Below are 15,401 nucleotides of genomic sequence, written 5' to 3'. Positions count from 1 at the left end.
CACGGGGTTAGATACAGAGTAAAGCTCGCTCTACACTGTCCCCATCAAACACTCCCAGGACAGGTACAGCACGGGGTTAGATACAGAGTAAAGCTCCCTCTACACTGTCCCCATCCAACACTCCCAGGGCAGGTACAACACGGGATTAGGTACAGAGTAAAGCTCCCTCTACACTGTCCCCATCAAACACTCCCAGGGCAGGTACAACACGGGGTTAGATACAGAGTAAAGCTCCCTCTACAATGTCAAAATAACGTGCCTTAACCCCTGACCCTCAGAAGTGTCTCAGAGCCGGTCCGGAGAAGGAAGAGAGTTGTAATTTGGTGCTGACAATGACCTTTGTCCTCCCAGCTCACCCCTGTTCTATTTAAAGTTGTATCTCCTCTGTGGACTGTCTCTAACACTCTACGCACATTCTGATCTCCTGATGCTCTTGCTGAGGGGAGAGGAAAGACTCTCGTGGGTGACGACACAGGAGAAGCTGGCGTTGGACTCCCAGCCGGAGCCAGAGAGGGTCAGCAGGCTGCTGACGCTGTAGGTGCTGTCCGAAGCTCGCAGGTATTTGCTGGTCTGAACCCCGTCCGAAATGGCTGCACCATCCTTCTTCCACTCCACCTTCACCTCATCGGGATAGAAGTGATTGGCAAGGCACACCAGGGTGGCAGTGCCCTTGGTCTTGACCTCCTCCGGGGAGTGGGACAGCAGGGTCAGTGTGGGTGGTGACTTCTCTCTGCTGAAAGGGAAGAGAAGGAAGTTTATTTCCTGTGCATTTATCCTTTGCGTGAATATATTTGCGTATTCTGTGTATACTTCTGGGTTTTTTATGTATATTAGAATGAAGAGAGAGCATGGATTTTGAAGGGGAAAATCTTACTGACCAACCTTATTGAATATTTTGAGGAAGTAACAGAGAGAGTAGACGCTGGTAATGTAGTAAATGTAATTTATCTGGCATTTCAAAAGGCCTTCAATAAGGTCCCCCAGAATTGACTAACGAATAAGGTCAGAAAATGTGGAGTCAGGGACAAGGGACAGAATGGATTGCGCGCTGGCTTCAAGAAAGCAGAGAGCGGGAATAAAGTGTCATTATTCAGAGTGGCAGAAGGTGGGAAGTGGAATTCCACAAGGATCAGCACTGGGATCACTGCTGTTCACAATTTACATTAAACATTTGATGTCTGGAATCAAAGATACAATTTCTAAATTTGAGGATGACATGAAATTGGGAGAGTGGGAATGGTCAATACTGAGGAGAACTGCAACAAATTACAGGAGGACATTAATAACCTTGCAAAATGGGGAAATATTTGGCGAATGAAGTTCAATCCAGATAAATATGAGGTAGTCCATTTTGATCGAAGGAACAGTGAGGTCACTTATTATTTTGAAGGTGCCAACCTGAGGGGGTAGAGGAACAAAGGGATATTGGAATACAAATACATCAATCACGAAAAGTTGTGTCACAGGTTAGCAAGGACATAAACATTAAACCCAGCACAAGGGTTTATTTCTAGAGGGATATAGTTGAAAAGGAGGAAGTTTTGTTAACCTGTATTGAACCTTGTTTAGGCCACACTTAGATACTGCCTGCAGTTCTGGTCACCTTGTTATAAAAAGGATATAGATGCACTGGAGAAGGTGCAGAGAAGATCGAAAAGGATGATCCCAGAAATGTGTGGGTATAAAATCAGGAAAGGATTGACAGGCTGGGTTTCTTTTCTCTTGATTAAAAAGATGGCTGAGGGGTTGATCTAATAGAGGTCTTTAAAATTCTAAAAAGTTTTGATTGATTAGATACAGAGAGAATGTTTCCTCTTATGGGGAAGAGCAGAACTAGAGGCTATCAATATAAGATAATCATCAAGAAATCCAATAACCAGAGAGTGGTGAGAATGTGGAACTCGCTGCCACAGTGAGTGGTTGAAGTGAATAGTATGGATGTGTTTAAGGGGAAGCTGGACAAGCAAAAGAGGAAGAAGGGATTGTAGGGTTGCAATAATAGATTTAAATGAGGGAAGATGGGAGTCGGCTCAAGTGAAGCATAAACACTGGCATAGACTGGGGAGGTGGGACCTCGGTGTCTCACTGTGCTGGTGCTGTGATCAGAGACTGTGAGAGGGAGCCGGAGCTCATATCAAACTCTGCCCATGTCTGTCACACTGAGACTGACAGGAGTCTAGTGAGTGATTTCAGTCCATGGTGCAGCAATGTCAGCACAGTCTGCAAACGTCCAGATCTCCTCTAGACTGTGGGTAAAAGTTGGTTATTTCTATCTTGCTGCTTAAAGGGGGGAATGCAAGGAAAGAAATACAGCTGGGCACCCTGTTATACACAGTGTTGTTCACTGAACCATTTCATTCACTGCAGCTCCTCACTAACACCTTCAACTATTCAGCATTAGTGTTTGAGAAAGTTTCAGTATTGAAGGGGTTAATAAGGGAGGATTGGGGTTTACTTACTCAGTCTGAGCTTGGTTCCTTTACCGAACGTAACCCACACTGAGAGATTCCAGTGCAGGGGCTGTACAAAAACCTCTGCTCTCTGCTTCACTCAGTCACTCTCACCCTCTCTCTGTCTCTCACTCACACTCACCTTTAACCCACTCTCACCCTCTCTCTGTCTCTCACTCACACTCACCTTTAACTCACTCTCACCCTCTCTCTGTCTCTCACTCACATTCACCTTTAACTCTCACTCTCACCCTCTGTCTCTCACTCACACTCACCTTTAACTCACTCTCACCCTCTCTCTGTCCCTCACTCACACTCAACTTTAACTCACTCTTACCCTCTGTCTCTCACTCACACTCACCTTTAACTCATTCTCACCCTCTGTCTCTCACTCACACTCACCTTTAAATCTTCTCACCCTCTCCCTGTCTCCCACTCACACTCACCTTTAACCCACTCTTACCCTCTCCCTGTCTCTCACTCACACTCACCTTTAACTCACTCTCACCCTCTCTCTGTCTCTCACTCACACTCACCTTTAACTCACTCTCACCCTCTGTCTCTCACTCACACTCACCTTTAACTCACTCTCACCCTCTGTCTCTCACTCACACTCACCTTTAACTCACTCTCACCCTCTCTCTGTCTCTCACTCACACTCACCTTTAACTCACTCTCACCCTCTCTCTGTCTCTCACTCACACTCACCTTTAACTCACTCTCACCCTCTCTCTGTCTCTCACTCACACTCACCTTTAACTCACTCTCACCCTCTGTCTCTCACTCACACTCACCTTTAACTCACTCTTACCCTCTGTCTCTCACTCACACTCACCTTTAACTCACTCTCACCCTCTGTCTCTCACTCACACACCTTTAACTCACTCTCACCCTCTCTCTGTCTCTCACTCACACTCACCTTTAACTCACTCTCACCCTCTCTCTGTCTCTAACTCACACTCACCTTTAACTCACTCTTACCCTCTGTCTCTCACTCACACTCACCATGAACTCTTTCTCTCTATCTCTCTTTCTCTCATTGTCTCTCTCTCTGAATTATGTGCAGCAGTGCTCGAGAGAGCTGGGGACTTGATTTTCAAATGGTAAATCTTCCAGCTGCTCTTCATATGTGGACACGGAGAGTAAGAGATAAACTTGAGGATTTAAGTGAGTGGTGAACACCGCAGGGACTGGAGTGTGTAGTGGACAGTGAAAATAATTTGTTCAATTTCTTTTCTTGTGTTTATTATATCTTCTGTTTCACTGTGTCAGCACAGGAGGTGGGACTGTGTGTCCATTATTATATATTCTATATAACTGTGGGATGTGTCAGTACAGGAGGTGGGACTGTGTGTCCATTATTATATATTCTATATAACTGTGGGATGTGTCAGTACAGGAGGTGGGACTGTGTGTCCATTATTATTTATTCTATATAACTGTGGGATGTGTCAGTACAGGAGGTGGGACTGTGTGTCCATTATTATATATTCTATATAACTGTGGGATGTGTCAATACAGGAGGTGGGACTGTGTGTCCATTATTATTTATTCTATATAACTGTGGGATGTGTCAGTACAGGAGGTGGGACTGTGTGTCCATTATTATATATTCTATATAACTGTGGGATGTGTCAGTACAGGAGGTGGGACTGTGTGTCCATTATTATTTATTCTATATAACTGTGGGATGTGTCAGCACAGGAGGTGGGACTGTGTGTTCATTATTATATATTCTATATAACTGTGGGATGTGTCAGTACAGGAGGTGGGACTGTGTGTATTGAGGTTTTTGTCAGGCTCTGTGTCACTGTGTAGGGGAAGCTATTATATTGCTGACAGTAATAATCAGCGACATCCTCATTCTGTACATTGCTGATTGTCAGGGTGAATTGAGTGCCAGATCCACTGCCGGTGAATCGCTCGGATGTTCCTGTGAATCGGTTTGTTGCCCCATAGATCAGGAGAGTGGGTTTCTGTCCTTCTCGCTGCTGGTACCAATTCACATAGCTGCTAACAGACTGACTGGCTGTACAGGTGATGGTGGCGGTCTGGCCAAGGCTCACTGACACCAGGGGAGACTGGGTCATGGTGATGTCCCCACTGATACCTGAGGGGTAATGGAGAAACAGAGTAAAGTAAGAACTGTCACACAAAGAGCCTGTAAAATGAGATATTGTTAGAGACAGTGACCGTTCCTCTGCTTTCAGCATTTTCCCTTCAATCACAAGTCAGCCGAATTGGCTGGAAATGGAGAGCAGGCAAATATTCACGGTGGAAGGAGAGAGATTTGTACCTGCGATGCAGAATGCCAGAGGCCAGATCAGCTGGATGGCTGAAATCATGGTGTCTGCTCCTGTCCCTGTGCCTGGTCACTGATAAACTCTCCCTTCACTGGGCTCAGCTTTATAAAGCAGCAGCCTGTCAGAGTCTCACTGGCTGTTCCTCAGTATGTAAATGGTATCACCCAGAGAAAACCACGTCAGCACCTCTCACTTCCTCTTCAACTCTCTCGCTCTGCCTCTCTATCCCTCCCTCTGTCTGTCTCTTTCTCCAACTTTCTCCCTCCCTCTCACTCTCTGACTTTCAGTCTCTCTCTCCCTCCATCTCTCTGTCTCTGACCTTCAGTCTCTCTCTCTTCCACCCTCCATCGTTCTGGAATTCTCTTACTGACTCTATAACAGGCGTTATCACTGGAGGGTGGAACACTTTGAGTCCTGGTGTAGCAGTTAAATGCTTCCCTCTCTCTCTCACTCAGTCTCACATTCTCCACCTCGCGCTCTCTTTCCCACAGTCTCCCAGGGGGAACACAGTGAAATGAAGGGTAAAACTCCCTCTGCACTGCCCCACCAATGGATGTTACCCTTGACCCCAGAAGCATGTCTTCTCCTGGAGTAAGGCCCCATTTCCCACATTGACCATGCTTTGGCCTCTCTCAGTCAGACTGACAGATTATTGTCAAATTAAGGGCAGTTCTGTGCTGTTGGCCAATTCTCACTGGGGACTGGTTTGTAAACAAACCTCATTTCATGAAGGCCCAGCAGAGAGAGGAGACCCTCACCCCATCAGTGTGAGCTGGAGGGACAGGGCAGAGTCTGACCCACTGAGCCATTCTGTCCATTCAGAACATGTTCGAATCCCTTCCCCTCTCCCTCCCTTTCCATGGTCATGCTCCGGGTCAGGGTGTTTTACTGGGATGAGGGGTACACGATCACACATTTACAACAGAAAGAAACTGTCCTCCACATCGACCATGGTGTCCCTGTCCCACTGGACCCTCCAATAGGGACCAGTAAACATGGGCCTCCTTCCCACTGGATCCTCCAATGGAAACCAGTAAACATGGGCCTCCTTCCCACTGGAGCCTCCAATAGGGACCAGTAAACATGGGCCTCCTTCCCACTGGACCCTCCAGTAGGGACCAGTAAACATGGGCCTCCTTCCCACTGGAGCCTCCAATATGGACCAGTAAACATGGGCCTCCTTCCCACTGGACCCTCCAATAGGGACCAGTAAACATGAGCCTCCTTCCCACTGGAGCCTCCAATAGGGACCAGTAAACGTGGGCCTCCTTCCCACTGGAGCCTCCAATAGGGACCAGTAAACATGGGCCTCCTTCCCACTGGAGCCTCCAATAGGGACCAGTAAACATGGGCCTCCTTCCCACTGGACCCTCCAATAGAGACCAGTAAACATGGGCCTCCTTCCCACTGGAGCCTCCAATAGGGACCAGTAAACATGGGCCTCCTTCCCACTGGAGCCTCCAGTAGGGACCAGTAAACATGAGCCTCCTTCCCACTGGAGCCTCCAATAGGGACCAGTAAACATGGGCCTCCTTCCCACTGGACCCTCCAATAGGGACCAGTAAACATGAGCTTCCTTCCCACTGGAGCATCCAATAGGGACCAGTAAACATGGGCCTCCTTCCCACTGGAGCCTCCAATAGGGACCAGTAAACATGGGCCTCCTTCCCACTGGAGCCTCCTATAGGGACCAGTAAACATGGGCCTCCTTCCCACTGGACCCTCCAAAAGGGACCAGTAAACATGGGCCTCCTTCCCACTGGAGCCTCCAGTAGGGACCAGTAAACATGGGCCTCCTTCCCATTGGGCCTCCAATACCTGAGCTTCAAACTCCACATCTCTCCATCCCGTAAGCCTCTCATTTCCATCTCCACAACATTGTCCTTCTCTACACTACATCAGCCCCTTGACCACAGAAACCCTTATCCCTGTTTGCCCCGCCTACTGACTCCATTATTCTGATGTCCTTTGCCAGCTTCTTTCATCCACGCTCTATAGATGCCAACTTGTCCGAGATGCAGAGTTCCATACTCTGTCCCACACCAAGTGTCGTTTCGACCCCTGACATCACTGACCTACTACCCCAGACGTCACTGACCTGTTACTACCTGACTTCACTGACCTGTTACCCCTGACCTCAATGATTTGTAATCCCTGACCTCACTGCACTCCAATTCCCTCCATAGCCTCACACCTCCCTACATCGGTGTCCTGCTAAAGACTCACTTTCCCTACCTCACCCTTCCACCTTCTGACCCTGGTTTCCTTCCCATTGCTGCTTCCTTCATCCCAACATTGACAGCAGAGCCTTCAGGCACCTAGGCCCTGTTCTCTGAACTCCCGCTCTTTATCCCTTCCCCTCTCCAGGTCTCTATCTCCTGCATCAAACTCCATCCTTTCACGCAAGCCTTTGATCACTTTCCTAAAGTTCCTCCACCCCCCCACCCCCATTCATCTCACTGCTGCTCCATGTTACATCTGGGGGATGTTTGTATGTCAAGGTGCTATATAAATTCAAATTTTGTGTGGATTTCGGCTAGGGACAGAATTGGACACAGTGGTGATGACCACTGCATTTCGGACAATGTGGAGTTTATATCAGGAGGGGAGAGGGAATGTTTGGAGTTCTGATCTCCATTTCCCACCCCGGGCATTTTGTCTTCCAATGAATGAAGGAGATGCCAATTTCGAGCCCAGGTTCGGGACAGTCTCGAGCTGTGGACCCAGGTCTACAAGAGGGAATTGGAGATCTCCCTGAAAAGGAAAGATTTGCTGGGTTATGGGGACAGAGAGGGGGAAGTGGGACTCACTGGGTAACTCACAGGCAGGATGGGCTGAATGGCCTCCTTCTGTGCTGTAAGATTCTAGGTAGTGGACACGGTTCACAGTTTTCTCCCGTGTCAGTAACAAACATCCAGCTGCTCTGAGCTCCTTCTTTCACTTCCTCTCTTGGTTACGTTTCAATCTTGCGATCGGACAATCTTTGCAGTTATTTTTTACACTGGGGGTTTCTGCTGTGGTCTGAATCTGTAATAATAACTGTCCAATCAGTGAAAAGAACAGCAGCTAAGAGCAGTCAGGACTGAGGAGGCAGGCTCACTGGGAAACACATTGGGAAGATCAAAGCCATCGTCTTCAGCTCCCGATACAAACTCCATCCCTCTCCCTGAGCACTGTCTGCTGCTGAACCAGACTCTTTACAACCTTGGCCTCATCTTTCACCCCGATCTGACCCCCCAAATCCTCCACATCACAAAGATCAGCCACTTGCCCCGATAACTGGAATGTGCTGACTACACAGAAGGAGAGGTTTAACAAACAGGGAGGAGAAGAGTCAAAGACTTGGGGAGAGTAGAGATGGATGAGGGAAGGGACAGGTAGGTGACTGACACAATTCAATGCAGAGGAGTTTGAGATGATGGGTTTGAGGGGGAAAAGTAGTGAAAAGATGGTAAAGGATGTGTAGAAGCAGAGAGAGCTCGGCTTCAATTCCATCATTCCTTGAAAGTGGAAGTGCAGATTGATAAAGCCTTGAATTAAAATGAACAACAGCGTTAGGAATGGACAAACTACAGAGAGTAGAAATGGGAAATCCAAACAGAGGATTCACTAAACATTCAGCAGCCTGTGGGGAATGAAAGCTGTGGGTTTTAGTTCAAACTGCAGTTAATAAACAGGTGAATCTGTGGAGAATACAGGACGATGGGGAGAGAGCAGGGGAGTGGGATTAGGAATATAGGAACAGGAGGAGGCCATTCAGCCCCTCGAACCTGTCCCACCATTCAATTAGATCATGGCTGATCCGTATCTTAACTCCATTTCTCCAGCTTGCCCCATAACCCTCAATCCCCTTGTGTAAGAAAAACCTAACAAGCTCAGTTTTAACATTTTCATGTGACCCCCCCTCTCCCAGCCCCAACAGCATTTTTTCTCAGGGGGAGAGAGTTCCAGATTTCCACTCCCCTTCCAGTGAAGAATTGCTTCCTGACATCACCCCTGAACCGCCGAGCTCGAATTTGAAGATTCTGCCCCCTCGTTTTCGACTCCCCCACCAGAGGACATGGTTTCTCTCCGTCTACACTAATCAGATTAAGGCATTATTCATCTTAAACACCTCAATTAGATCACCACTAACTGTTCTCAATTCAAGACAATACAAGCTGAGTTTATACAATCTGTCCTGATAATTTAACCCTTTTAACCCCGGGATCATTCAGGTGAATCTGAGCTGTGCCCTCTCCATGGTCAATAAATCCTTCCTGAGTTGCGGTGCCCAGAGCTGATAAATATTGTGAAAAGCTGAGGCTCCAGCACAGATCCCTGGGGGCATCACTATTCACATCTTGCTAACAGGAGCACATACACATTATCCCTACTCTCTGTCTCCTGCCTCCTAACCAGTTCCTCATCCATGGAAAAAGGTTCCCTCAATTTCCAGATGCTTCCATTATTATTCACAGTCTCTCATGGGGAATCTTCTCAAATGTCTCCTGGAAATCAATATCAATAACAATCCATAGATTCTCTCTAACCTACCATCTTAGTGACCACTTCAAAAATGTAACCAGGTTAGATAAAGATATCTGACCCTTTTTAAATCCATGCTGACTCTCTCTGATCAGTTCATATTTGTCACTCATTCTGTCTCTAATAACAGGTTCCAGTCACTTCCCCATAACAGACATTAAACTGAGAGGTTAGTTCAAAGCTAGCACAAGGGGCTGAATGGCCTCCTCCTGTGCTGTGGACTTATCAGGCTCCTTGACTGAAACATATGGATGGGAACAGGAGGTGGGCTGGAGCCTAAACAATGAGTTAACTGTAGACAGAGTGTCATTAGTGGGTAATGTACAGTGTGTATTGTGTCCATGAGCCTCTCGAAAAGATGTCTTTCTCTTTTTCCCTTTTCAGCTCCAGGCCTCTCATTAAGGAGCTGAAAGAATATTTAGTGAAGAAGTTTGCGGAGTGTGCGGGCTGTGTGAAGGATTTCGGCAGTGACTGATGATTGCAGCTCCTTGTTCAGTCTGCTCCTCCCTCACCACTGATCAAGACATGTAACCTCGTGTCACACTGAGTGAGATTACAATCGATATCATAGCGTCAGTCACAGAAAACAACAGCATCACAGTCTGAGACACTGGGACAGATATCACTGTGTCACGTCAAAGAACAGAGCCCTGATCCCCTCCCACCATGCTCAGAAACCATAGAGCATCGAAAATATACTGACAAACACCACCTTATATTAAACACTCAAACCCAGAGAACATCCACAGAGGGATAAGGCAAGATAGAGATTGAGAGAGTGAGAGAGAGAGAGTGAGAGAGTGAGAGAGAGAGAGAGAGAGAGAAAGAGTGTGTGTGAGAGAGAGTGAGATGGGTTATAGAGAGAGAGAGACAGAGAGAGACCAGCAGTGAGATCGAGAGAGAGAAAGAGAGAGAGACAGGGAGATGGAGAGAGAGAGAGAGAGAAAGAGAGTGTGTGGGAGAGACAGAGAGTGAGATGGGTTACAGAGAGAGAGACAGAGAGAGAGCAGCAGTGAGATGGAAAGAAATAGAGAAAGTGAGAGAGAGAGTGAGAGAGAAAGAGAGTGTGTGGGAGAGAGAGAGAGTGAGATGGGTTACAGAGAGAGAGAGACAGAGAGAGACCAGCAGTGAGATCGAGAGAGAGAAAGAGAGAGAGACAGGGAGATGGAGAGAGAGAGAGAGAGAGAAAGAGAGTGTGTGGGAGAGAGAGAGAGTGAGATGGGTTACAGAGAGAGAGAGACAGAGAGAAAGCAGCAGTGAGATCGAGAGAGAGAAAGAGAGAGAGAGAGACAGGGAGATGGAGAGAGAGAGAGAGAGAAAGAGAGTGTGTGGGAGAGAGAGAGACAGAGAGAGAGCAGCAGTGAGATTGAGAGAGAGAAAGAGAGAGAGAGAGACAGGGAGATGGAGAGAGAGAGAGAGAGAGAAAGAGATTGTGTGGGAGAGAGAGAGAGTGAGATGGGTTACAGAGAGAGAGAGACAGAGAGAAAACAGCAGTGAGATGGAAAGAAATAGAGAGAGTGAGAGAGAGAGTGAGAGAAAGGGATGGGTTAGTGTGAGAGAGAGAGACTCTGTGTCAGCTCCTGTACCTGTCAGAGTGAAGAAGTCTTATTATAGTTCTATCGGACCTCGGTGAGACCACGCCTGGATTACTGTGTACAGATTCCGTCTCCTTACCTAAGGAAGGATATACCAGCCTTGGAAGGAGTGCAGCAGAGATTCCCCAGAGTGATTCCTGGGATGAGGGGATTGTCTGATGAGGAGAGATTGAGTAGACTGGGACATTATTCCCTGGAGTTTAGAAGAATGAGAGGTGATCTCATTGAAACATATAAAATTCTTAAAGTGATTGACAGGGTAGAGAGTGACAGGGTGAGACCGGCAGCTTCCCTCACTGAGTCCCTTGTGTTTTAGAGCAATCCAGCAGGATTTATGGACAATTTCTGCAGCCAGAACGCAAATGATCAGATTTATCCAATTCCATTTCACTATTTCCCATCCTGGGATTTGAACTCATCTCCTCTGGGTTACTGGCTCAATCCCATTCCCTACAGGGAAGAAGTGGTGGTGTGGATTGAGAGAGGCTGAAAGGCAGGGAGCAAGGGGATTGCATTAACCGGGGATCCACAGAGCAACAGATTAGTCTGCACCAAACTGCAGCACAGGTAGAGAGAATGGACAGTAACCTCGTTCCACCTGATCTCCATCCCTCCCTCTGAGTGTCTGACCTTCCTCTCAGATACACACCTCCCTGATCTCCATCCCTCCCTCTGAGTGTCCGACCTTCCTCTCAGATACACACCTCCCTGATCTCCATCCCTCCCTCTGAGTGTCCGACCCTCCTCTCAGATACACACCTCCCTGATCTCCATCCCTCCCTCTGAGTGTCCGACCTTCCTCTCAGATACACACCTCCCTGATCTCCATCCCTCCCTCTGAGTGTCCGACCTTCCTCTCAGATACACACCTCCCTGATCTCCATCCCTCCCTCTGAGTGTCCCACCTTCCTCTCTGATACACACCTTCCTGATCTCCATCCCTCCCTCTGAGTGTCCGACCTTCCTCTCAGATACACACCTCCCTGATCTCCATCCCTCCCTCTGCGTGTCCGACCTTCCTCTCAGAAACACACATCCGTGATCTCCATCCCTCCCCCTTTGTGTCCGACCTTCCTCTCAGATACACACCTCCCTGATCTCCATCCCTCCCTCTGAGTGTCCGACCTTCCTCTCAGATACACACCTCCCTGATCTCCATCCCTCCCTCTGAGTGTCCGAACTTCCTCACAGATACACACCTCCCTGATCTCCATCCCTCCGTCTGAGTGTCTGACGCTCCTCTCAGATACACACCTCCCTGATCTCCATCCCTCCCTCTGAGTGTCCGACCTTCCTCTCAGTTACACACCTCCCTGATCTCCATCCCTCGCTCTGAGTGTCTGACATTCCTCTCAGATACACACCTCCCTGATCTCCATCCCTCCCTCTGAGTGTCCGACCTTCCTCTCAGATACACACCTCCCTGATCTCCATCCCTCCCTCTGAGTGTCCGACCTTCCTCTCAGGTACACACCTCCCTGATCCCCATCCCTCCCTCTGAGTGTCCGACCCTCCTCTCAGGTACACACCTCCCTGATCTCCATCCCTCCCTCTGAGTGTCCGACCTTCCTCTCAGGTACACACCTCCCTGATCTCCATCCCTCCCTCTGAGTGTCCGACCTTCCTCTCAGATACACACCTCCCTGAGCTTCATCCCTTTCTCTACCTGACCTCCATCTCTCTGTATATCTGACCTCCACCCTTCTCTATTTGACGTCCACCCCTCCCTCTAACTGACCTCCATCCCTCTCTCTATTTTAGCTGCGGACGCTCAGATCTGAGCCAATTAAAGTTAATCTCATTATGAACAATGTCAGCCTATTTATAATGTCAGTTTGATGAAGTCAGTTTGAGCCATTACTCCAAGGACATCACAGATGGCTTGTACAAAGGGTAACCCACAAGCCAGAGAATTGTGTCAGTAAACACAGAGAGAATGAAAGATACAATTAAAACATGATTAATATGGTCATCAGAGCTGTGTCACTACATAGTTAAAACGTTAGTGACAATATATATTGCTGAGTAATATATAGAGAAGCCTGAGTAATGAATAATATATATCATTTAATGTCGCATTATATATTACAATAATACAATACAAATACATATTGTCTATATACAGTAATATATGCAGACCAGATAATTGTGACAATGTATAAAGATCTAAAAAAACTGCAATAAAAGTTTTATTAATATGATGCTCACCAAAATGTCATTATTATAGTTTAACAATGGTTACTTATTGGTGAAGATACAGTTCACAATCCAGTCTGTACACAGGTATGTCACAATTCACAATCCAGTCTGTGTACTCAGGTACGTGACACTTCACAATCCAGTCTGCGTACTCAGGTACGTCAAAATTCACAATCTAGTCAGTGTACTCAGGTACGTCAAACTTCAAAATCCAAACTGTGCACTCAGGTACAACACACTTCACAATCCAGTCTGTGTACTCAGGTAAGTCACAATTCACAATCCAGTCTGTGTAAACACGTACATCACACTTCACAATCCAGTCTGGGGACTCAGGTACATCACACTTCACAATACAGTCTGAGTACTCAGGTAAATCAAACTTCACAATCGAGTCTGTGGACTCAGGTACATCACACTTCACAATCAGGTCTGTGTACTCACGTACATCACACTTCACAATCCAGTCTGTGTACTCAGGTACATCACACTTCACAATCCAGTCTGTGTACTCAGGTGTGTCACAATTCACAATCCAGTCTGTGTAATCACGTACATCACACTTCACAATCCAGTATGGGTACTCAGGTACATCACACTTCACAATACAGTCTGAGTACCCAGGTAAATCAAACTTCACAATCGAGTCTGTGGACTCACGTACATCACACTTCACAATTCAGTCTGTGTACTCAGGTACATCACACTTCACAATTATGTCTCTGTACTCAGGAACATCACACTTCACAATGCAGTCTGTGTACTCACGTACGTCACCCTTAACAATCCAGTCTGTGTAATCAGGTACATCAAATTTCACAATCCAGTCTGTGTAATCACATACATCACACTTCACAATACAGTCTGTGTACTCAGGTACATAACACATCAGAAACCAGTCTGTGTACTCAGGTATGCCACACTACACAATACAGACGGTGTACTTAGGTACTCCACACTTCACAATACAGTCTGTGTAGTCAGGTAGATCACATGTCACAATCCAGTCTCTGCACTCACGTAAAACACACTGCACAATTCTTTCTGTGTACTCAGATACATCACACTTCACTATCCAGTCTGTGCACTCAGGTACGTCACACTTCACAATCCAGTGTGTGTACTCAGGTACATCAAACTTCACAATCCAGTCTGTGTACTCAGGTACATCACACTTCACAATCCAGTCTGACTACTCAGGTATGGCACATTTCACAATCCAGACTGTGTACTCAGGTACTCCACACTAAACAATCCAGTCTGTGTACTCAGGTACATCATCCTTCACAATCCAGTCTGTGTATTCAGGTACAACACACTTCACAATCCAGTCTGTGTACTCAGGTACATGAGACTTCACAATCCAGTCTGTGTGCTCACGTATATCAGACTTCACAATCCAGTCTGTGTACTCAGGTACATCACACTTCACAATCCAGTCCGTGTACTCAGGTACATCACACTTCACAATCCAGTCTGTATACTCAGGTGTAATACACTTCACAAGCCAGTCTGTGTACTCAGGTACATCACACTTCACAAACCATGCTGTGTACTCAGGTACATTACACTTAACAATACAGTCTGTGTACTCAGGTACATCACACATCACAATCCAGTCTGTGTACTCACTTATAACACACTTCACAATCCAGTCTGAGTACTCAGGTACATCAGACTTCACAATCCAGTCTGTGTACTCAGGTACATCACACTTCACAATCCACTCTGTGTACTCAGGTACGTCACACGTCACAATCGAGTCTGTGTAGTCAGGTACATCAAACTTCACAATCCAGTCTGTGTACTCAGGTACATCACACATCAGAAAGCAGTCTGTGTACTCAGGTTCATCACACTTCACAATCCAGTCTGTGTAGTCAGGTACATCACACTTCACAATACAGTCTCTGCACTCACGTACAACACATTTCACAATTCCTTCTGTGTACTCAGGTACGGCACATTTCTCAATCCAGTCTGTGTACTCTGGTACATCACACTTCACAATACAGTCTCTGCACTCACGTACAAAACACTTCACAATTCCTTCTGTGTACTCAGGTACGTCACATTTCTCAATCCAGTCTGTGTACACAGGAACACCACATTTGGCAATCCCGTCTGCGTAGTCACGTACATCACACTTCAAAATCTAGTCTGTGTACTCAGGTACATCACACTTCTCAATCCAGTCTGTGTATTCAGGTACATCACACTTCACAATCCAGTCCGTGTACTCAGGTACATCAAACTTCACAATCCAGTCTGTGTAATCATGTTTAACACACTTCAAAATCCAGTATGGTTACTCAGGTGCAATACAC

The 15,401-nt window shown here is 46.9% G+C and overlaps 1 gene segment (V, D, J or C); it reads right to left on the bottom strand.

Moving 5' to 3' along the window:
• Window positions 1-193: 193 nt before the first annotated feature.
• LOC121289244 lies at window positions 194-4,868 on the bottom strand. The segment is given in 4 exon segments: window positions 194-735; window positions 2,461-2,492; window positions 4,267-4,560; window positions 4,747-4,868. Coding segments are annotated over 4 exon segments (705 nt in total).
• Window positions 4,869-15,401: the final 10,533 nt, after the last annotated feature.

Source organism: Carcharodon carcharias, chromosome 16, assembly GCF_017639515.1.
Source record: "Carcharodon carcharias isolate sCarCar2 chromosome 16, sCarCar2.pri, whole genome shotgun sequence".
NCBI lineage: Eukaryota > Metazoa > Chordata > Chondrichthyes > Lamniformes > Lamnidae > Carcharodon > Carcharodon carcharias.
The sequence above is the reverse complement of the archived record's forward strand: the minus strand, read 5'-3'. Positions and strand labels throughout refer to the sequence as shown.